The 23,178-nt window shown below is 44.8% G+C and overlaps 1 protein-coding gene and 2 long non-coding RNA genes across 7 annotated transcripts; 2 read left to right on the forward strand and 1 right to left on the reverse strand.

Annotated features, from left to right (window-relative positions):
* Nucleotides 1-14: 14 nt before the first annotated feature.
* Nucleotides 15-4,810, forward strand: LOC133280406 (uncharacterized). 3 transcript variants are annotated; one of them, XR_009747154.1, is made up of 2 exons: nucleotides 15-108; nucleotides 1,927-4,810. It is a non-coding gene; the product is annotated as an uncharacterized LOC133280406 (long non-coding RNA). The 3 variants fall into 3 exon arrangements; XR_009747152.1 differs by lacking the exon at nucleotides 15-108 and adding an exon at nucleotides 275-450; XR_009747153.1 differs by lacking the exon at nucleotides 15-108 and adding an exon at nucleotides 462-1,130.
* A 2,673-nt stretch (nucleotides 4,811-7,483) lies between these two features.
* KLHL36 (kelch like family member 36) lies at nucleotides 7,484-23,104 on the reverse strand. 3 transcript variants are annotated; one of them, XM_061475076.1, is made up of 5 exons: nucleotides 22,916-23,104; nucleotides 19,815-19,896; nucleotides 14,926-15,999; nucleotides 13,755-13,912; nucleotides 7,484-8,504 (listed from the first exon to the last, which is right to left on the reverse strand). In XM_061475076.1, exons 2-5 carry the CDS (start codon nucleotides 19,872-19,874, stop codon nucleotides 7,949-7,951), a joined length of 1,848 nt encoding a protein of 615 aa, XP_061331060.1. In that variant the 5' UTR covers nucleotides 19,875-19,896; nucleotides 22,916-23,104; the 3' UTR covers nucleotides 7,484-7,948. The 3 variants fall into 3 exon arrangements, with proteins under 3 accessions (XP_061331060.1, XP_061331058.1, XP_061331059.1); XM_061475074.1 differs by lacking the exon at nucleotides 22,916-23,104 and adding an exon at nucleotides 20,868-21,357; XM_061475075.1 differs by lacking the exon at nucleotides 22,916-23,104 and adding an exon at nucleotides 20,140-20,229.
* On the forward strand, nucleotides 15,995-19,577 carry LOC133280408 (uncharacterized). The gene is made up of 2 exons (XR_009747156.1): nucleotides 15,995-16,631; nucleotides 18,051-19,577. It is a non-coding gene; the product is annotated as an uncharacterized LOC133280408 (long non-coding RNA).
* Nucleotides 23,105-23,178: the final 74 nt, after the last annotated feature.

The following is a 23,178-nucleotide window of genomic DNA, read 5'->3' on the forward strand; positions in this document are numbered from 1 at the left end:
ACGGATAAGGAGGGGCGTGGCGGGCGGGCCTCTGCGCCTGTGTGAGGGGCGGGAGGCGGTGGCGGGCGGGGGCTGCGCAGGCGCGGTGGCGGCCAGGGCGGCTCTGAGGTAGGGGTGCGGCGGCGGGGAGCGGGTCCGTCTCTCCGAGGGGCCGCCCAGAGGCGGGAGGATGGGCGAGGCGGTGCCAAACCGCTTGGGTTTCAGCCCCCGGGCACTGGCTGGGGAGGGGGAGCTGCTGTGAGGGGCGCCCAGCTGAGGGAGGCCGCCGGCGGGAGCCTGGCCCCACATCGCCGTTGGCTTCGGCCGGCCCTGTGCTGCTGCAGTGTGGGGGAGCGGTGCAGGAGAAACGCAGCGGGAAACTGCACGTAGGCAGGCTGCCCCAGAGGAGTTAACGCAGGGTTCACCTCATGAGCTTGTTAACAAGCCGCACGGCAGTGGTTGCTCCGGCAGGTAACCGTGCCCGTTTGAGGCAGAGCGAAGCTGTCCCACTTCTGACCCAAATAACGAGTGGGAATGGGTTCATTGTTTGTATCTGAGAAAAAAAAACCTCAAGTGACTAAGCCAATCTCATGGTTTTGAGCGGACTGACTCATAACCGAATTCTGAAACCCCCAGGCGAGAATCCATTATATTAGTTGTTAATTTACTCCTTTTTTTTTTTTTTTTTTTCTCCTTAAACTGGCAAATCCTGCAAAAGTCTCGTTCAGTTGGGATGCAAATGGTAGGGAAAGCTTAACATTACCGTGAAAGTTGAAGAGAAGAAAGGGAAATAAATAACTTTGTTTCTTTGGCTGCTGAGAGAGGAGGCAGTGGGAAGAAGGTTGATCCACCTCCCTCCGATAAGGACGTTTGCCTCTCCGTTTACCAAGTACAGCACTTCATGTGTGCTCATGACAGCGAATGATTTTCTGTATCGGCCTCTGTCCTTTCAGCAGGCACACCCGTGCTGCCGCTCCCTTGTGAATCTAGCAAGTGTTGCTCTTCTGTCCCAGGGCAGAGAACTAGCAGTAAAAACGGCTGTTTAATATGAAAAGGGAGGAACAAAAAGGGGAGACAAATGTATAGGCCTTTTGCATACAGCATTTCAAAGGTCTGAAACCCCCTCTCCCCTCGGGAGTCTCATTTACAAGGTAAATAAAGGACTGAAAACCCTTACTTAGCTCATCCGCTTGAAGGCAAAATTCCCTTCTGCCCACAGCGCTGCCTAAATAAAGAGGCTGTTTTTGCTGGAAAAAGCCCCTTCAAATAGCTGATACACAAATGAGGACAGTACTTCCCACTTGAAAGCTGGTTAATTCAAATACCAATACTGTTAAATGCTGTAGCTGGTGGCAGAAACCTACATGCGCATAAAGGCGCTGTCTTGTAATTCAGCAATATTTAAAACGCCTTCCAATACTATCCCATCTTAATACAGTTTCATTATAAAGTCTCTTAATTTACCACAATATTTTGCAATAATGCAAGTTTTGCAAGTTCTATTGTAAAAGGAAACTTTATTGTTTTGCAGAAACTTACTTACCTGCTGGGAAGTTTGCTCCTCAGTTCTCTTTTATCATTCATTTTTGCCATTTTAACGGTCTGTTATTGCATTACCACTTACTGCAGTGCCCAAATCAGTTTTCTTTATATCTATCCTTTATGCCAGTGGCCATGAATTACAGCTCACAAACAGCATGCTGTATTTCTGACTTAAAAAAAAAAAGCTATATTTCTTTCAGTGTATCCATGCTCTTAAGATTCATGGAGTAAAGTAATGTTCTTAACAACTTGGTACTGACTTAATTACTTTGTGAAGTGATCAACAACGAACGTGGTCCATGGCTGGGGAAATAAAGTGTTGTCTGATGTTAGCTAGTGAGCTGAATAAGCTACTCCCAGTTTAGCTGCCTCCCAGTAACTGCTGTAATTGTTTTTATCCCACAGGAAATGAAAAGTGTTTGGGAATGGCTCAACCTTCCAAATCAAACTCCTCACAATTTTGCTGTATCGAAAGACCTGTTCTCATGACAGCACCCAGGAGGTGAAGGGATTTATATGTATGACTTTTCTGAAGCAACCAGGACCCACACATCTGTTCTTTCAGGGTGGAGGAGAGTATCTTCCTGGAGTGTTGCAAGAACTGGTTGATCACTATGGGAGGTGTCCTGCTGTCCATGTAAAGGTTCCTCCCAGTGCCCAGAGCTTTAGGAGCTCTGAAGACTTTCTTCAGAGATAAGGACTTTGCCTTTTTTTCTAGGCACCATAAGGGCTTTGCTACTTCTCCAGTCATTCAGGTAATGGGATTCAACAGGGAAAAAAAGAAAACAGCGCTGTACTGTATTTGGGGGGATGAAGACACAGAAAGCCAAGGTGGCTGCTCTGTAGAGAAAACCTAGAAACATTACTTAAAGCACCAAGAATCTGAGGGGCCATGGTAGTGCCAACTTTGAGCCCATAATGGCACAAAAACAGTGTTGGGGAGGGAGCTCTTTTTCCTCTGCCCTCACCACTGCCTATCATAAAGTACTTACAGGCAGCAGCTATATTCCCTGGTGGGCTTTGCCAGGAGGGGTGTTTGCTTATGGGTCTGCTGACTCCTTGAGTTTCAGGTTTTCCATTTAAAATGAACCTAATCTAGGCCAGGATCCCCAGAGGCACTGTTGCTGTACCCTGCCAAGCAAAGCTGCCACAGAGCTCCTCCAGCATGAGGTCCAAGAGGTGCTGTGAGCTTTGCTGGAGGGAGGTAGATGAAGCTGTTTTTACTGTGGTCATAGAGGCCCAAAGGCTGTTTGTTACATGATGTGGTGCCTGTGAGAAGGAACAGAAGTCACTGCTGAAGGAGGTCCTTTTTGCTTCTCATGATTATAACCACATTTTTACAACCCTGATAAAGTGCTTCTCCTTCCTTTGGAGAACTTGGCTTTGGTCCTTCTTGTTGAACCTCTTTTTTTTTGGACAGCTGCTATCACTGGATAGTCTCTCCTGAGGTTTTCCCAAAGCCTTATACTTTGGAGTACCCAGAGCACTGAAACAAGACTACAGAATAAGTTTTAACTTGCTGTGGCCTGAATTGCAGAGGCCAGAAGTGGGTGGACACAATAAGCCAAGTAGCAAAGAACACCAATAGCAAATGTTACATTCCAAAAATGCAGTAATGCAAGCCTGGCTTCAAACTCTGTATTTCTAAATTTGCAGGGAAATTGTAACGAATGCATTTAATTTGTCAAGGTAAGGAAGTTCAGTATGGACCAGTTCAAGTCAAGCTGAAACAAATTTGAAGTCTGGGCAAGCCTTTAGTAGATCATGTGGAGGCTTGGCTCAGTATGTTCTGTGTTTCAGTTATCTATTCAGACCTCATGGCTGAATTATTTGTGACTTACTCATCCTTATCTTCAACATGAGCCTTCTCTCCTCTCATGCAATCATCTGGTTTAGGGCTGCAGTCTCAAAAAAGACCTGCAAGTCTTACATCTCACTTTCCTTTCATGTTCTGTCACCAAACCCATCAGGATATAAACAAAGGTACGCATTTTCCCAAAGCCACTTGCAATTCCAAAAAGAGCCTGTGTGATGCTAAAAAATGCATGTGGGATCAACAAACCCGCTGCTGTACTGTCTGTCTCTCACTGAATCATGGCGTTGTCAGAAGGGAGAAGGAAATTTTAAGTAGCTGGAGATGCTTTGTGCTCAGACGCACAGCACACAGACAGGATACCTCCATCTGGACTTGGGATACATCAGCCCTGATCCAGTGCCTGTGAGACAGCTCAAAACTGTAAGGGCACAAAGGAGTAATTAGCTTCTCACTCATTATTACATTCATGAGAACTGAAATATGACAAGAAGCCAAAATCTGTCACTTTAAAAAATACTGAATCCTAAACTGCACATGGAAAATCACCAGTATTTGGAGGAATGCAGTTTGATCTTATGGAGACAGACAGACAAAGAGACACTCGGGCACATTTTTCTCAACAGAAATATTTCCAGCTTCTTTCTCAAGCCTTCAGAACACCTTCATCTCTTAGTCAGTGATTTTTCCTTAAGGTATCTCAAGGGATTTATGTTATCTAACATTGGTGTTACAGGCAGCAGTTACTCAACAATGCTGATGCAAAGGTACAGTCATGGAAGTGTGGGAAGAGAAAGCCTGAGGTTTTTGGTAGCTGCTCTGTGTCAGGTAAAACGAGCTTTCCTCACAATTTGGCAATAGGAGCCTTTCTAAAATGAGATAGAGCAGTACTTATTTCTCCCCAGGGCAGGAAGAAAGATCTGTACTTCCTGGTGAGAACTAAAACATTTTATAGAGCTTGAAGTTGAAGGCAGGTGCAGGAGCCAGAGTGATTCTAGAAGCACAGACCAGGAGAATATGCCTTTTGTCTACCCATTTTAATTACTCATCCAAGGAGCTGTTCAGACCTCGAAAATCAAAGTAGAAATTCACTTGTGTCATACGTATTCGTTCATTTCTGCAGAATTCCAACACACCGATTGCGCAGATCGGTTCAAGCACTTGGGAGCTCAACTTATTTTCAGGCATCATGTGCTGTCTCCCAACACTTCGTGAGTGATGATAAGCCATGTCTGGGTTCATAACATCCAAAATCCATGCTGCCAGACTGCTTTTGGCAGTGCTTAACTGCTGTGGCTCTCAGAGGTGCAAATGGTAATAACTTCTTCATACAATAGTGGAGAAATGCTTACGGCAACAAGAGGTACGATACCCCAGTGGCCTCTGGTAATGTGAGAGATGTCCCATACTCACTTCTAGCCTCTGTTTTCAAAGGGATGATAAATGGACTGGGAAAAATAAAGTTTTCCTTGATGAGTACTGAGGTTCTGTTCTGCCCCTGCAATTAAGTTTAAAGTTATGAAGTCCTAATGTGTTTGTCTACTCCCCATTAAGTGCTGTATTTGAAACCACTATATAAACTGGATCAGGTCTTTTGCTCACAGCTGCGAAAGATGTGCAAAGTAGTTTCTGACTGCCTGGTTTGGAGCACCATGCAGAAAAGGTGGATTAGCCAGAGAATTTAATTTTCTACTTCATATTGTTACATTTAGCTTCTGCCTTTTAAAATGTTTCCACTATTATCAGTGCCACTTAAACATAATTACAAAATTCCTTCTGCAGTTTCTCAAAAAGGAAAGCCTCCCTTAAATCAATACACAAGTCAGACGGTGATGAATGCAGTAGTCTAAACTGAATTTATTGTTTCCAGACATTAATGCAATACATAAACACATTGAAAGGGAAGGATATAGGAACAAGCAACCCATTAACAGAAACACTGAAATTTATGTTCTATACACATGAAAATATCAAAAAAAGTTAAGTAGTTGTCAGTCAACATAGCAAGGATTACAGATTATAAAATAAACTCAAACAACTAATTAATGAGTTTGTCATAATCAAAATGGTTTTTTGTTTGCTTGGTTGGATTAAAATTTATTTTTAGGGTAAAAAATAATAACCATTACCTCATGCAGTGTAAAATGGCTTTAAAAGAAATCCAGTAATGCAAATGAAAGTCTAATTCCAGAGGCCTTTTTTTTTTTAAACACCAAAAAATCCTCAAGGGGGTTCACAAAAATAATTTCAGTTTTCTTAAATCCTTTCTTAGCATTGAAGAGGAAACCTGTAACGTTCTTGCACTCCAGAGACTTACTCAGAAGTACCTTTCAATACAAATACAGTCTTACAATGTATGTGAGTTCTTCAATTTACAAGAGCTTCAAATGTGATGAAGTTCAAAAATGTTTTCTTAGTGTTTTCCAATTATTGAGGTAAATAGTTAAAAAATAATAAAAAAAGGGTAGCGGGATATCAGCTGTATGTACACCACATGCAAATAAAGAAGGCAAATCTTAAATACATAGTTATGGTGCACAAGGGAGACGTGAAAGAAGGATCAGGGAAGAAAACCAGCAACAATCAACAGTTACCCAGCAGGACTTTAAACCAAAGCCCCTGCAGATCCCCACTAGTTGCAAATAAAGCATGTTTATCAGCACGTCTGGCGAGCTGGGCTACGGAGAAGAGCCTGTACAATAGTCACAATTACAGCGGACTGCCCGACAATGCTGAGAATGTAAATGCTGCTCCAACAGCTGCACCGCATCCCAAGCAACCACACAAAGACCAACAGAGCCATCAAATGATGAGCTCCTGATGGCAACAGCAGGGCCACGATTACAGAGCAGTAGCTTCTACAGTAAATAACAATATATGGCAAACAGGAGACTGAGTTAGCAAAATGCGGTATAAAAAAGTATAAAAGTTGTTTTTAAAAACTGCCTATAAAGTTCTCTTGGGAAGGAGGAATATTTAGTCTGCGGCATTATTACAATAACTGAAGTGGCTGTATCAGATTGCTGGTGATTGACTTCTTGTGAATCAGAGGTGCATTTCTGAAATGCCCCAGGGTGAATGCCTGAAAGCTGCCCAGACAGTCGGGGAATTTTAGTATCTGCAGCAGAATCAGCTGTGTTTGTAGAGGGTGGACTGACACTTGGGTCGGAAATCTCTCTACTTGGTATGCAGAGGATACTGTGACACAAAGGGTCTCACAGACAATTGTCAGTTCATTCCCAAGTCTGTACCCCAAACACAGGCCCAAGTATATTTTGAGTTTCTGCCTTTTGAACCTGTCTTGCTGGGGAAGGTGTCTGGTTGCACAGCTGGTGAGGGACTGGTGAGTCCCCACCAAAACCATCAGGAAAGGCTACTCTCAAGGAAAGAGATTTTGAACTTTAAAAAAAAGGAGGAAAGTGTGAGCTATTAGCTCAGGCAAAAAAACAAGTTGCTGTCCTTCAGGATTACCAAACCCCAATTAATCATCCTTGGTTAATAAGCTTTTTGACAGCAAAGTCTAGTATGGGTCCCTGCTCACACTGGCTACTAGCCATGACTGCTGTGAGCCTTGACTTAAGTGAGGCGGATCCCCGCTTCTGCATCCTGTTAGGGCTAGGCAGGGATATCTTCCCACTTCAAGTCCACCTGAGGGATCCTCCTGCTACTTCTCCCCAGTGTTACCCTATTCGGCAAACCTCAGATTTGCAGTGGGCTCTATGAGTTCCATCTGCTTTGAAGCCTGAGGCAAACTGTGCAGTTTCCATCCAAATTCTCAAATCTTCTTTCAAGTTCTTCAGTAGATTTTTTTTATCTCAATCTGGGACAGTGTTTAAAGCCCAAGGAAAACTTTTTTAGAGATGAAAAATGCCACAACAAGGGATGCAAAAGTCATCTCTCCCAGATTTCCAAGTCATAATGGCTGTTGATCCAAGCCCCAGTCAATCCTATCTATTCTTCAGCTACATAGAAAGATCTTAATCTTAAAGAGTACAGTGGAGTTATTTGCTCTTCAAGCTGGTCTGACCTAAGTCCAGCAAAAGCAATATCCTCTTTGAACACCTATGTGTTCCAGAAATCTGATACTTACAACTCAAGAACATACTGTAAATGAAATACAACGTTACAAAAAAAGAATAAAAATCAAGATTTACAACAGTGAAGATCCATTTAATTTTCTCTTAGCAGCTGTTTCTAAATCCCTTTGAACTGCTCTGTAACTTCAAACCAGACACTCAGTACTCTGCCTCCTTCCTCTCCCTTGATGTTATCAATTTAGCCACAGATTAAACATTTTGAAAACACTGACATTATACAATTTATGTGGAAATGTCACGAGCCAAGAAGTAAAAGACTGAGCCTTAACATTCAGGAGAGCAGCACAACCTCTCTTGCCATCTCACCCCTTATAGAGTTGGAGGGTTGGGGTGTTAATTTCTTTTGTCATTTTTATCTTAAGCATGAGCTTAATTCCCAAAACCACATTCAACTGTACATTTTATGAGGCTTCAGAATATCCCCCCCCCCACTCAAAAAGAATCAATGTTAGATAGAAATTATTTAATACAAGGTCCTTTTGGAGCCCACCATCAAAGGGTGGTTATCCAGGAGTAGTCATCTTCCTCGATCTTGATGTTTTCTTGTTTTTGTTTTTTTCTTCTTGTCCTCTGTTTTGGGTTTCAACGCACAGACACATGCAGACACACCAGCAATTGCTTTGGGTAAGTCAGTTCCTTTGTACCACTTATTTTTCTCCTTATCATAAACCTGGACCGTTTTGGAGAAGACCGTTTCTTCCCAGCTGTAGCCTCCGAGGATGTAAATCTTTCCTTCCCAAACTGCCACCCCTGACTCACTGTTTGCTTGCAGCAGAGGAGCAACTCTGGTCCACTGGTTACACTGAGGGCTGTAGGACTCCACACTCAGAATGTCAAAGCGAGCCATGGTTTCTATGTTGTCATCGCTGCCACCGATGGAGTAGATGTGGTCCTGTAAGGTGCACATGCTGTGCCACCCTCGGGCAACAATCATCGGCCTCTTCTCCTCCCAGACATCCGTGCGGTAGTCGTAACACAGCAGGTTTTTTCTGTAGGGGCCGATTTGGTAATCATGGCCTCCTGAAATGTACACAAATTCCTTGAAGACTGTTCCAGCATGGCCGTAGGTAAACCTAGGACAGGAAATCAAAAACAATCCGGCTTAGTGCTTACGGATTTCACCAAGACAGACAGTGTTCAACAGGGATTGCTACTAAAGAACAAAATAAACAGTAACTAAAGACAAAGGAATCCTTAATCCTCTTAGTTATCAAGTAACTATTCTCATCCACAGTGCTCCACCCTGTGCTGCAGAACGCTAAGGTATGACAATCACTTTTTAAGACATCCTCTACAGTGTGTCATACAACAGAAGTAACCCGTCCTGCTCTAGTTGGCATGGCCTTCACTTCCATTTTCCTGCTCCAGTGTTTGGGTTGGATAAGTTTGAGAAAGTCAGAGAGGAAAATATCCACATTCAGCAAGGGTTTCTATGACAGAAAGAGGAAATAATCACAATATCTCTCAGACTTATCGGTAGCTATTAACCAAGAAAACTGCTGCTGCCTTCCCCTTTCACAGCATCAGGATCACAAATCACATTTCTTACCCGCTACTATCCATGAGCCAGTGTATCTGCAGTCATGATACATGCAAGTGTCCTTTTCATGAGTATCCCTCTGTTTTATCACTTCTATACAGGTAATAAACTTCTTTGGTCACCCCAAGACAAGGCAACAGACCTCAGTCAATCATAGCTTAGCCTCCACATTTTGAAACAAGACAAACTGAGGTGGCGGAACCACCACCACATGTGCTGTTTCCACAGGGCAGAAAGAAAATCCCTTTGATCAGCTTTAATAAAGCCACTACAAACCTATTTTTTTGAGGCTTTTCTATGACTTCACACAAGGATATTCCCAACCAAACCCCTCTGAGCTCTTAAGAGTGGAATGCTAAGGCAAAGGACAGCATTGTCTTCTTTGAACACAGCCTTCCTGCACATGCCTTTTTCCTTTTTGTTGGGTGTGCAGGGTGTCAAAAGATGTAGATGCAGCACCAGCCACAGCAGCCTGGTTCACACACTGGCACAAAGAGCCAAATTTAATACCCACAAGGCTGCAGAGCAATATACTCCTCATGCTGTACTCACCAGCTTCTACTACCATCCTTTGTAGTCAAGGACACAAGAGGACTCAATCTTTATGGCAGGCAAAGCTACATTAGCATTACTTTAGCCTGGAATGCTTTTGAACCATGTCTGAACATGCTTGAAACAATGTGGATAGAAGCTTGAGCCATTTTTATTTTACATGGTAATAGTTTCAGCAATGCAAATGGTATCATAAGCTCTTCCACACGCCTCAGCGCCAAGCACTTTTGTGCCAAAGGAAAAGGTGGAATAGAAAAGAAACCCCACATCTACCCCGAAAGCACAACAGTTCTGAGAAAAGCTAAAAGATGTTTATTATTCTAGATGCCTATGGAAGCTTCTGATCCCTTACTGGTGTATGAATCAGATCTTTGAACAGGCTCCTGCTACAAGAAACAGAGAAATCCTTGACACACTTGGCTTGAGAATGCTGAGTGACCAGACCAGACCTTTCAACTACAAGAGCTGCAGCCCCATCCCTGGAGACCTTGCAGAGATTACTTCAGAACTGCACTGCTTCTTAAGTCACACAGGAAAAAGAGAGAAAAAAAAAAGGGGCACTAAGCATAGTTATGAGACTTTATCCCAAAAAACAACTCAAAAATTCCACAGCTCACAACCCCCTAACCACAGAAGCACAGAACTTATGCTCAGTGCTTCTCTTTGACATGACATACCCTGAGCAATGCTCTCCAGCTTTCACACCTCACAGAAAAGCTGTGGCAGGGGAAGTGTGCATAGCTGCTGCTCCACCTTGTTTGTGGTCACTTATGGACAAGAACCAGGAGCTTATGTCTCCAGTGGCACCCAGTGTGGTTGCTGGAAACTTTGGCTTCTCTATATACCCAGGGATGGGTCTTAAGAAGTAGACTGCCTATCTGAGAAGCGGAATGGACAACTTGAATTAGTCTCCTTTCTCAAACTGCAACAGATTTTAAACCCACATCTAACCAGCAAGCCACCTGGAGGACGTGCAACACACTCCACTGCGGAGGCAGTGTCAAGTAACATATTGTTTTGAGGAGCCAAGAGAACAGTGCAATGACATTGGATCCAGCACAAAGCCCAGGATTATTGAGCTGCTGATAACAATCACATTACATTCAGCATTTTAATTAAAATTAAAAATAAATGGCAGCAAGTTAAAGAAAACTTGTGTGACCTCTGTTGAAGTTTTGTTTTCCTACAGTAATTGCGAAGTGGAGTTCTGTAGAGGTAAACAAGAAACAGATATTTTCTCTCAAGCACATGAATGCAGCCTAGCATAGACAGCTACAGAAAAAGCTTATGCTTTTTGCCTCAATCAGTGGCTATGCTTAGTGAACAGCAATAGCTACAAAAGTAATCTGAAAGAGGCAATCATATCTGAAGCATCAAATCGACCATCAATTTGTTATTTTTCAATTCAGGGAGATTACTCATTGAAATACACTGGAGGTGTTTCACTTTGCCTGACTTTTGAAAAGCTCATCCAAAATTGCACATACCCTGCTTCACATTAATAGAAAACGGAATGAAATATTATACACGAGTTGAAAACAATCAATAGAGATCCTCTCTGCAAGCCCATGGCATTTCTAAACACAAAACATAACAGGAAACTTCAATACAGTGGGTACAGACATCCTCCAACAGAAAGAATCAAGTGTTCTCCAGCGTTACCAGTGTGAGTGATCAGAAGACAGAAGCATTAAGGGGAAAGGAGTTTCAATTTAGAACTGCTGCTAGAGCCAGTCGCCGATTCTGAATGACTTACTCGATACAGCGCTGCAAACTTACAGTTTCTGACCCAGTAACACCATTCAGTAAATGCTAAAGAACCTACCACTTATTTTCTTGCACAGAAGAACACTGGGCCAGGCTGGATAAAGCTTTGGGAATTCCCTGCTCCAACCAAAGTCCAGGCAAGCTGTGGTTGCTCTGAATCTCAGTGTCCACCTGCTCCAACCCTGCAAGGTTATTCATGACACAACTAGCAGAGCAGATACCATCACTCCTTAACCTGTCCCAACACAGTTCCTCTCACAACTGCCTTCAGTTGTTCTGCCAAACTTTAACCTAGGGCCACTCAGTTAATTTCACTGATGTCTGCAGCAGGCTTTTCTTCATGGTCTATTCAAGATGAGAACACATTGCACCAACTTCTGTTCTGCCAAGCTTGTCAGCCACCGCTGCTCCCTTCCGGGCTAGAAAGTATGGCAGCAAATGCTCCCAGAGAGCCTGGGAAAATGGTGAAAACAAAACACAGGACCTCTCTGAAGAATGGGAAAAGTATCCCACAACCAAGGACCCTAATGAGAGTCAGGCAAAATTCACTTGTAGCAGACTTGAACCAGGCCCACCCTTCAGATGGCTTGGCTATCAAGCAGCCTGCCCCTGCATTCAGAAAGGTTTCATCCTTTGTCCACCTATGCACTGATTTTTGCCTTTTGCAAACTGCATAATGTATTTTTTGCTTTACTCTTTCTGTGGAGGGAAATGGTTGTTGCAAACAATATGCTGCCCAAGGAGAGAGTTCTCCAAAAGAACAAAGAGGGCTGAAAAGACAGAAAAGGTACTAAGTGTCCACTAAGATCTAACTAAAGACATATTAACATGGAAGAGAGCAGTTGCATGAAAGTTTGGGACACTATCTAGTTCCCTAGACACACTTGAGCTGGCTCAAAGGACAGTTAGCATGGGATGAGGACAGAGCAGGCAGAAAGAAAGGATGCCAAACTATGTTTTCGGGATGCAGCAATAGCTTAAAACAGTCACTCTACAGCCCAACCCTGCAGCTTAGCGACCAGTCAAGTCAGTTTAAGTGGGGTCTATCCCATAAGGGGGATTTTTGCCAAGTCCAAGTGGATCAGCTATGCAATCGAATGAAAAACTAACATGCCCTATGTCCAAGTTCACTTTTACATGCTGCAGCTGTAAAATTCCCAAAGCCAGCACTCAGGTAGCAAGAGGAACATGCAAACTGTGCCTTTTTGGACAGCTTGCAGTGTGGCTGCTTAAGCCAATTCTGCAAGCTTCCCCAGGATCACTTATGAGCAAAAAGATCCATACCTGTTCTAAGGTTGTTTTTCTAACAAGCCAGTGAGGTCACATCTACACTTCTGAGAAAAATGTTTAGAAGAAAAGAAGAGCGGTGCTACAATTTCTATGAGATGCTACTGGCATCTCACAGGTCACCACAGTTAACAGTAAGGCTTAGAACTGAAGATGCTCTTGTACCCAGCTTCTCAGGAAAATGATTGTGTTGTTTAGCCTTGACTGCTCAATCTGCCTGTGCGAGCAGAAATGAAGTGGATAAAAGCACCGTGGTTCTGAAGAGCACTCGAGCCCAGCTGTTAGCCTGGATCACACTCGCATTGCAGCACCAGCCCAAAATAGAACTGAGTAACAGGCGCCTCTGACTCTGCAGCTCTGCGGCTGAGGGAACAAGGGAAAGAAGCCTCAACTCAGAAATCAGATTGCAATTATCTTGTTCGTGATGCCATTAAGAAAGCAAGTGCTGCTGCTGTCGTGGGTTTCAGACAAGAAAACACCATTCACATAACCAATACTCCTGTAATTTCCATGGATGCCAACCGTTACTAAGCCTGAATAGCTCTCTGCAAATTAAATGCTATCCTGCCATTCTTATGAAGCCACCACTCACATATCGATTCAAAATACTAGCAATGTCCTGTGCTGCTGTTACAAGAAGAGCTGCGGTACTAAAGCCTCTCAGAAGTAGAACAGCTAAGCTCTAACTCAAGCTGAGAGAAACAGAGGTCACATTTGCCAGGGTTACCTATTTGCGATACAGGTCAACATGGTTTAACTGCAACAGCCAACCTGAGCAGCCAGAAACACCTTACAAGGAAAACCATCACACCAAGGTGACAAAGTAAGGCCAAATAAATAAGAAAAGCCTTTGCTCAAGATCTAAACAGTGCCTCTGAAAAGATTCAGTTCCTTGAGACCTCAGGAAAAACATTTTAAGAGTAGTAGAGCAGAATTCCGAGAATTCTCCCTCTTATCCTTCAGACTTAGCATACGTATTACAGCCAACCAAGCTGACATCAGGCATGTTGTCATGGAAGAGCTGGTTCCTCAAATACCAAATGCTGATATGGTTTGTTACTTGCAGATACCATGTTGGTTTTGTATCCCCTCACCTCTTTTCTAGGGATACACATTCATCAGCTCGCTTTACAACTGTTCTTCAAACACAGGATAACTTTCCAAACATGTCTATTACCTGGGCAAGCCTGCTATGTAGGACCATGAATCCTTCTGAGGACTGTAAGTCTCGACTGAAGAAAGTGCTCCATTTTCATTCCTGCCACCAACAGCTACCAGCATGTCGGTAACAGCTCCCAGGTAGAAATCTACACGGCGCTGTCTCATGGAGGCGACCTGTCAAAAAGAACAACATGCTGATATCTTCAAACATCTGGTAAGCAAGCTGACTGAAGTATATTCATGTCTAAGGATAGAATAGTTCTTCCCATTTACTTGGAAAGAAGAGCTACTGGTTTTGACCATTATATTCATAAAATACTTTTTGTTTTTCTGCAATAGCATGTTACATAGCATTAATTTCCAAAAAAGGGGACAACAGGAAGCATGTAAGAGGAAGATTACGCTACAAATTCTGTATTACATAGGCTTCCTTCCAAAACTCTGCAAGAAACATAGAATCATAGAATAGTTAGGGTTGAAAAGGACCTTAAGATCGTCCAGTTCCACCCCCCCTGCCATGGGCAGGGACACTTCACACTAAACCATGTCACCCAAAGCCTCATCCAACCTGGTCTTGAACACTGCCAGGGATGGAGCATTCACAACCTCCCTGGGCAACCCATTCCAGTGCCTCACCACCCTATTGGAACCACTCAAAACCACAACTGAACCACATGGGATGACTGGTTCATATGGGGATCTGCACTGACCGCAGGGTTTTACAGCGGACTGGAACTAAATAGCTTGTTCTAAGAGATATTTAGTACAGAGACACTGGACAAGAATCAAAGGCTTTCTTTTTACATCAGACCCGGTTTTGATTTAGTCGTATGTGCTCCTGCTTGAGAAAGATGAACTAAACAATCGCCTCTCTAAATCCATTGTAGCATTAGTCCCAAAGTACTCTTAAGAGTTGCAGGTGGATGCTGACCCAAGAATTTCACAGATAAGGCATCCAAATCTCAACTGAAGTTGAAAATCTGCCCCAAACTCTTCTGCTGTGTGCGTACACAAAGAATCCACAAAGGGTTCAAGTAGCTGCTTTTTCAGCTTAAATAGCTTTAATTTCTATTTCCAAGTGTTGCCATGTTGGCTGTTCTAATGAGCCCTGTCCTTCCACCAGAAAGAAGAAAACACTCTAGACATAAAGGACTTTAAACAGAGAAATAATACAGCTCAAGTCTCACCTTTATCCACTGGTTACAGCGGGGATCATACCTATATAGCAGATTTGAAGCTGCATCCCCTCCATTGTCTCTTGAAAAGCTGCCTCCAGCTATGAAGATGAAGCCTCCCAAGACTGCGACACAGTGGTGACTTCGTCTGGCTGGGAGAGGGGTCTCTGCAACCCACTGCCCCTTTTTGGTGTCCAGGAAGCACGTATCATCACTCAGTTCCAAGCAGCGCTCTGAAACCTCCCCACCTACAAAGAGGAGCCTCTCCTCACAGGTCCTCAGGGCTGTCCGCTTGTTCTGCAGCACTGGCTGAGCTGTGACGTTGTTGTGATAGTGCACTGCCTCTTCTATGAACCCCTCACAGTTTGCTTCTTTGGGAAGAAGAGAGCAGACAGCAGGCTTGACTCGGTGGAGGAGATCACTTTTAGGTATCAAAGGAAAATGGATGTTATCCAGAACCTGGTAAGCCTCATTCTCCCTTTCCGGGTACTGGGTAAGCCACTGCAAGGCAGCCTGCAGCAAGTCGTGCTCACACTCTTGCTGCACACTGCTGCTGTTCAGGTATTGGCACAACTTCTGCAAGGAAATGTTCTGCAGGAAGTCCGGAGTGAAAGACAGCGTGCCAAAGTTCTTCAGGATGAAAGAGTCAATGTAGGAGTCAAGGCGCTTCAGGTTGTAAATAGAGGCCAGCTCTTGCAGGTACAAGTAGTTCTCCTCGCTGACTTCATTCTCCAGGTACTCGCAGCAGAAGTCGACCACCTTCCAGATCTGCAGCAGGTGAGCTGTTTCAAGCACATAGTCGATATTGCCACCATCTAAAGACAGCTCACTGCCATAAAGGAAATCTACCACAGCCTTAAGTCCAATGTAAGAGGCTCCAAAAAGTTCTACCTCTTTTTGGTGGGCTTCTCTCATACCAATGGTGAACATAGAGTTGAAGTAGTCGCTGCAAACGGCGAGGAGGTTCCGATGGGCAGGGACTCTCTGTTCATCCACCACGAGGACAATGTCACAGAAAAGGCCTCGGTGCCTCTGCTCATTCAGGCTCTGAAGAACCAGACTGGAGTGGTCATCCCACCTGTACACCTGGAATGAACAAACACTATTAGGTGAGTGTTATCGTCACCAAGATAAACTTCAGTGTGTACAAAAGCATCTCCCCATCAAATCACTCGAGAAAGCTCACTTTGTGATGCACATTTCTGATTAATTCAGATTGAAACAGTTGGCAAGCAACATAGTACAAGCACCCAAGCCCCCTCACCTTCACTTTGAAAGGCCTATGCAGACTTTCACTGCTTCCTACTCCCCTTATATATATAATTTACTCCCACCTCCTCCACAGTTCTGCATCTAAACCTCTTCCCTGATGATTTATACAGGCAGTTTTCTGAAACTCTTCCACTCATTGTCTTTGAGACATCTTGCTGACATTTCCTTTCTTACTTGTCCCCCAAATGACTCCTTACAGAGTTTTTCTCAACTGGGTTACTTGCTAAATGTATTGTTTGGGTTAGTGCTTGTTTGACAGCTACCCCCTCTTAAATCTTTTCAGAACTCTGCATTTTCAAGTTTGTTAGGGTAAAATCCCTCTTTCTTTCTGTGTTATTACAGGCACACACACTGCATTAAAAAATAATAGCTGTTTATTTATGTGCAAAGCCACACATGTGGCTAACTTATTCCCGTAAGACTTCTACTTGCTTCCAGAAGCCAAGGTAATCGTATTCATTAAAACAAAGTATTTTTCTTTTAAAGAAAGGGGAAAATGCCCCCAGAACATGTCCATTAAGTGTCCCTATGGGATGCCTCTGGTCCAGACATTCTTTCCACCAACTGTACGTGCCACAGAGCTTTTGAGGCAAACAGTGCTTGCTTCTTTCTCACAGACTCGCATTACTAGTTTTAAGAAGAACCAAAATGGAAATGTTTTGTTACCCCTTGAATGTCCTGCAGAACACGTACTGAAGGGGCTGGTCACCCCAGTATGTCAGGCAATGCAGCTTTTAGGGCCTTCCTTCCAGAGGAATGGAATGCTTGATGGTACTGTCAGCTGCCTTGTGATCTCTCTTAATAAAAGTCAGGTTAAGTTAAATGCAAATACGTAACTTTAATTACCAAATCCAAACCAGGCAGAGTTGCAGAGCCTGTAAGAACATGCAAGGGAAACGAAAGGAGGTGGAAAGGAAGCACATCTTTAAGTTAGCTCTGAACACTTCTGGCTTTAAGACCCTGGCTCTTGTCCAGTTCTATACCCTCAGGCTGCATTCCCTGAAGTGACATCCTGAAAGTCACCTCAGCCCATATCTACATGGCAAACCATCACACAGATGACCTGAGGTCTCTTCAAGGCTCTCAGGCATTCAACCTTTCCCTCACCAAACTGCTGCTTTTCCTAGAAACCCTTAACTATCCGTGGCTTTCCTGGTTTCCCAAACAGAAAGCACATCATTATTGCTGTCTGGCTAAGCTATTAATGGGTTGGTTTAAACACAGTGAGACAACCTCCTATCCACCTGGGTGGGAAAGGTTCAAGTCGTAGAGCCATGTGTTTCTTCCCTGCATGCAACCCTTGCTTTAGATATGTGCTTTGTGTATATAATTTGGTAATTGTGCTTCTATCTGATGAGATAACCAGGACTGAGGCACACAGCTCACCGCTGGTCAGACATGATGGCAGCCAACCTTCCCGAGCTAACACCAACATTGGGAGCCTCACCTCTTACGTCTGCCTTTAGCAGTCAGTGGTACAGTGACAGGCATTCCACCAATGGTGAGATCCAGATTAATAACCAAACATACTGCTGTTAGCATGACAGCCCAGTTAGTTTTGCTTATGCTCTTCTCTAAACAATGGAGACCAAGCTGCCAAAAAGCCTTCTGTTGGAGTAGCTTCATACATGCAAAGGCACAGAGTTACACCAATGTGACAAGGCTTCAATAATTATAAGTTTCCTGGGCAAAATCTTTTTAATTTGCCTTATACTCATTGCCTCATCAAATCTCTGAACCTAAAAAGGGATTTATGGGATAAACAACAAAGTAACTTTGACTGAGGAGTATAACTTCCAGACATCTGTATCAGAAATAAATACGGGGTTTAAGGACTGTAAAGTATTTTACCTTCATTTTTTGAGGTTGAGAAGAGGTGGCATCATACAGGAGCCCAAGCAGAGATGAGGGGATGGAGGAGATGGGAAGAATAATAAATATGGCAAAGGACAACACAAACCACTGATCTGTGGCAACTACGGTATTGGAGAGTGAATGAATAGACAATAACATGTTACAGCACCCTCTTGTGCATCTGCCTCCTGGAGGACAGTTATTGGATTACATATTCCCTCTCGTCTCTGTAAATTGGCTGATCATTTCTCTGTAATATTCTCTTAATACACGATCATGCATAACAAGATTACAACAGAACATAAGATTTGCCAGAGATCCCCACTGGCTAGATGTCGAGTCAGCATCATCCTTACCGCAAACACGCTTGATAACTTGTCCTCCTAAAAGACTTGTTACCATATAGAACTGCTGCTACTTCAGGAATCAAGCACTAAATCATGATGTATGGTGTTGGATGGCCTCAGAATACATTAGCATGTTTCAGCCTCTTACCAAGTTCATTTGTTCAGTGAGCAAGTGACAGAAGCTGAAAGCTACATGCTCCAGAACCCACACTAGTTTTATACTAAACGAACATCTTTCTCAAGCTATTTATATTCTGTAGAACAGCTTTAGCTTTATCCAGTAATTCTAAGTTTAACAGATAGTGACAGCTGCTGTCTCAGCAAGAAAATAAAACAATGCTGTCTAGTTAATTAATTTTTAATGCAGTGAATTATTATTACATTCAGACTAAACCACTTAAATGGCAGACAGGATCAGCGCTCAAGGACAGATTACACTGGTACGGATGCATTTAAAAATTAGCCCTATTTACCTTTTATCCATCGTATCAGAGCAGTGTTTTAACTTCTTTTCAGACTCAAAGATCTAATTTCTTTCAGATCATTAATGCAGTACCACTACCCATCAGTGATGCACGAGAAAATGAGGTTTGTTTCACTCAACTGTTGTAAGACAGATACAGCCACGGAAAGTTTCTCTTTTCTAGCTGTTGGTAGTACAAGGTACTTGCTCTGCAGCTTCTGTAACCTACTGCTCACCCCAGAAGAGAAAAGCAGTTTCTACTGGCATGAAACAAAGTGAACATAATAATTGCAGCTGATATCAACATCTTATACACCTTAGGCCATCATTCTTGTGACCTTCATAATGACCTGCCTAAGGTGGACTTCTGTGGATCCCCCCAACTAAAATCAATGTACTTGTGCAGACAGAGATGCTATGCAAAGAAAATCAGCCTCACAACTCAAAGAAAGCACCTTGAGTTCACTGAAATAACCCCCGTTTGCAGGATCTAGACTCAATTTCATGCGAACCTGAATCTGAAGAGCAATCCCAGCTTTGCCTCTGTGTCTCACCTGGACTTTGTGAGATGGATCAGTGTGAAAAATTCCCAAAATAAACGCATTGCCTTCAATGACTGAATTTCTGGTGCAGCGAAAACACTGTGCTGCGATGATGTGGGTTTCTTTTCTGAGTTATGAGTCACGACAAGCAGATGCCTATTTGCTCTTGATTTCTTGTTTTTTTTTGTTTGTTTTTTTTTTTTTTTGGCAAATCCCTGAGTAGCAACTTTTTCTACCAAAACACTTGAGCAAGCACATCACCATCTTCATACCCCTTTTTAAACCTCTCAGTATCCAAAGTCCTCCAAAACATTTCGTTTCAAGGAACAGCCTTTACTACACACACACACACACACACACACGATCCTGCTTGTTATTTGTGTAACATGGGTTGTTTTTTTTTGCAACACAAAACATACAAACCTTTGAGGACTCGCTTATCTTGTGCGGACGACAGATCCTGGTTTGCCTGGTTCCCTCCATGACAGCCGGCTCCGCAGCACTTCTGCAACGAAAGCAAAGCTGTTAGCCGCATACCAATCCTTTCAGGCTGCTGAAACCACGGCGTGATGAATAAATAACACGGTTAAGAAGGCGTGCACACCCTAACCTGAAAATCCGAGTTTAAAACAGGACGGTTTCATCGCTGCCTGGCGGTGTTATTAACGCTCGGTTGTGTCAACAAGTTGGCTGTTGGGGTGTAACCAAAGACCACCGCGTGTACGCCTGATGGAAGTCATTTACTCACCAGTGCTCGCTACAGCGGGCAGAGGCAGGACCGCTTCCCTCTCACGGCCAAGCCAGGACACGCTTCACCCCCGGCCGACACCGGGCCCCGGGTACCTCCGGCACGGCCCCGGCTGCTCATCCTCATGGCCCTGCGGCAGCCGCGTCCACCGGAGCGGGAAAGAGGGAGCGGGAACGAAGCGGCAGCGCCCGGGGTGAAGGCGCCTGGGAGCCGGCTCGCAGCGGGAGCGGCACCGGGCACCCTCCCCTCAGGGCCGGCACAGGAAATGCCGCCGGTCCGAGCGGGGCGGGGCCAAGGCGGGGCGGGAAGCGGCGCCGGGGGAGGCGAGCCCGCCGGCAGCAAATGGCGGCCGCGCTGTGGGCCCGCGGGGTTTGTGGTGGTCTCTTGCCGATCACCGGCCCGTGTCAGCCGCCTGCCGCTGCCCGGCTTTGTCTCGTTCATTAGGGCGCAGCGGGGTTACACGTTAAAAACACCTTGGTGGATAGCAGGGCTGATGGTACAGCTGCTTCTGCGTGAGGTAAGGTGCAAAGAGGTTGTGTGGGGACTCCACCGAAACCCATTTCAGTGCAGTGTTCTCCACAACACAAGTAAAGACCCCTTTGTTAACCCAGCAGTGCTGACCGTCGTAAGGACAGCAAGTCTCTGTGTGTGTGTCCAAGCTCCATCTGCTGCCACCAAGGACACCCCAGCTCAGACCCAGGACAAAGACCCTCACGTCCAAAACCTACCTGGCTGACATCCCTAATGTCGACTGTGAGCCCTATTTTCACAGCAGCCCTTCCTGAAAGAGAAAGTAGTATTCTCTCCATTATCTTCTCTGCACAGAAAAGACACGAATAGAGAAGCAGGACCAGGGACAGCCGCATGAAAAGACCAGAAAGGCAGCAAAAAGGTGTTCTGGCAAAGAGCCACAGGAGGAAGGCACTGGCAATGTATTTTAGGAGGACAGCTAAGCCTCCTGGGGCACTGTGGCTGTGCAGAGCCACCCTGTTTGCTCAGATCCCTCTCTGAGACCCTTCTTGAACATCATTAGTGCAATCCAGACAGCTAAATGTCAGTTCAGAAATCCAAGGCCTCATAGTGCTCGAGGCAGCTATTTGAGAAAGTCTAAAAGTCCTCTTTTAAGTCCTTTTACTTTCCCTATTTGTGCTTTCTCTATGAGGACTCCTTGGAGATGGAAAAATGCTTCTGCTGGTGACACAGGATGGAAAGATCCATATGCAGAAGATGGGTCTATATGAAAAGCAGAAGATGGGTCTATATGAAAAGCAAATCAGAACTCACCAAAGCCAGAAAAGTAGGTATTTTCCCCCTCCAGTTACAGCCTGATGAAACCTAGTGAAGTGTTTATTCTTCCATGCATTAAGAGGAAAAAAAATAAATAAAAATGTAATAATTAAAAGAAAAATTAAAAGACAAATGAAAATGCGTCAAAGACAAAGAAGAAAAGGGAGGGAAGGCACATGTTTCTGAGGCTAGAATCTGGCACAAGAGCATCAGGCATGAAGTTCCTCGCGAATATAAATCAAACCACAGGGTCACAGAGACCTAAACAAGGTTCAGATTTTCTCCTTTTAAGGGAAATGACATTTCAGCCACCCACTTCTACCCTAAGGAACATCTGGAGCTGAGGATCAAGCCTGAAAGGCCAAGGACAACCAGTGTTACAGCAGCAAGGTGGTGCCAAAGGAATGATAAATGGTGACTACAGGGGATAAAATATGTTTATGAGCAGATAATGGTCAGCATAAAGGCTTTTAAAAGAAGAAAAAGTGTTCCTAATGGCAGTTCCAAAAGAAAATCAATAGAAATTCAGAACTACTAATGTGTGATTATATTATCATCCACAGCCTGCAGTCTTGGGCATGATTCACCATGTCCTACCCTTGTACTGACTTCGGGAATATTTCTCCCTTCCCTATGACCTCATCTACACCACGGAGATGCACTGCAGCAACACGCTCATGTTTTGAGCCCTAATGCTCTGGGAACCTCACGTCATTCAGGAATAAGCCACGTTCAGGATTAGGGCTTCATGTTGCACAGCAGTAAATGGTGTGCCTGGTGCTTAACTCACACTTGGGCGATCTTGTTCCTTGGGATGTCTGAGAGCACCGAGGAGCTGTGCGTGTAAGGAGGCTTCTTACTGTTCAGGCTTTGCATTTACAACATATTGATGTGAGATAAATAATGAACATCTCACTGCAAACTTTAGAAGAACAACAAAAAAGTGATACTTTTCTATCCTGGAATGTAGTTTTTATTAAATTTGCGATGCGCAGCTCCCTGGTTTAAGGTAGAAACCCACCAACACACACAGGGACGGGTGTTTAAAACTCTGATCCCTGGTCACAACAGCAGCCGGTGACATTTATTCCGAGCTGAGCTCTGCAACATTATGCCTCTGTTTCTGCGGACATAAGACTGATCTTTCAAGCATCCCTTATCCTACTGCATGAACCCTCCTAAGCGCATTGACTTACGTTAGATCTTGTGTTTCCAGCTGGCAGAGCCGGAGGACCAGCCCGGTAGGGGGAGATCGCTGCATCTCAAACGGGGTGAGCACACACACCCCGGCACACACATACACACACAGAGGAGCCAGGGCAATAGCGAACTGTCACAGCCCACAGCGTCCCCCACACGCCTCCCGCCGGCGGTGTGGGGAGCCCGGAGCGGCCCCCTGCTCCCGCCGTGGGGCAGTGTTCACTCACACTGCCCGGCCCCGCCGTTGGCACGGTCCCCGTGTGCATCCCCTCGCCCGCCGCTCTCTTACCTGCTCCCCGGCTCGGCTACCTCCCGTGCGCCCGGCCCGGCTCCCGGCCCCGCCGAGCCCGCGGCGGCTGCAGCATCTTGCGCATCGCTTTTCGCCCTTTGCTCGTCCCAGCCGTCAGGGGCTGCAAAGACATCGGGGGGCTGCAGCAGTACCGGTAAAGCGCATCCCTGCGGCGGCCCCAGGGCAGGTGCCCCCCCCCTCCACCACCACTAGCTCCCGGTCCCCGTCCCCGGCCTATTGCATCACTCCGGCCGCCCCGCCCG

The sequence above is a fragment of the Pezoporus flaviventris genome, unplaced genomic scaffold, assembly GCF_033815535.1.
Source record: "Pezoporus flaviventris isolate CSIRO_AGI_PZ_B2104156 unplaced genomic scaffold, CSIRO_AGI_Pfla_v1 ptg000082l, whole genome shotgun sequence".
Taxonomy (NCBI): Eukaryota; Metazoa; Chordata; class Aves; order Psittaciformes; family Psittacidae; genus Pezoporus; species Pezoporus flaviventris.

Bases quoted from the DNA above. Each gene is read 5' to 3' on its own strand.
- KLHL36 (XM_061475074.1), bottom strand. The intron at 13,913-14,925 runs GTGAGACTTGAG...TCTTTTTGACAG, and splicing joins GCTGTAACCAGTGGATAAAG to GTCGCCTCCATGAGACAGCG. The intron at 8,505-13,754 runs GTAATAGACATG...TTCCTGTCCTAG, and splicing joins TACATAGCAGGCTTGCCCAG to GTTTACCTACGGCCATGCTG.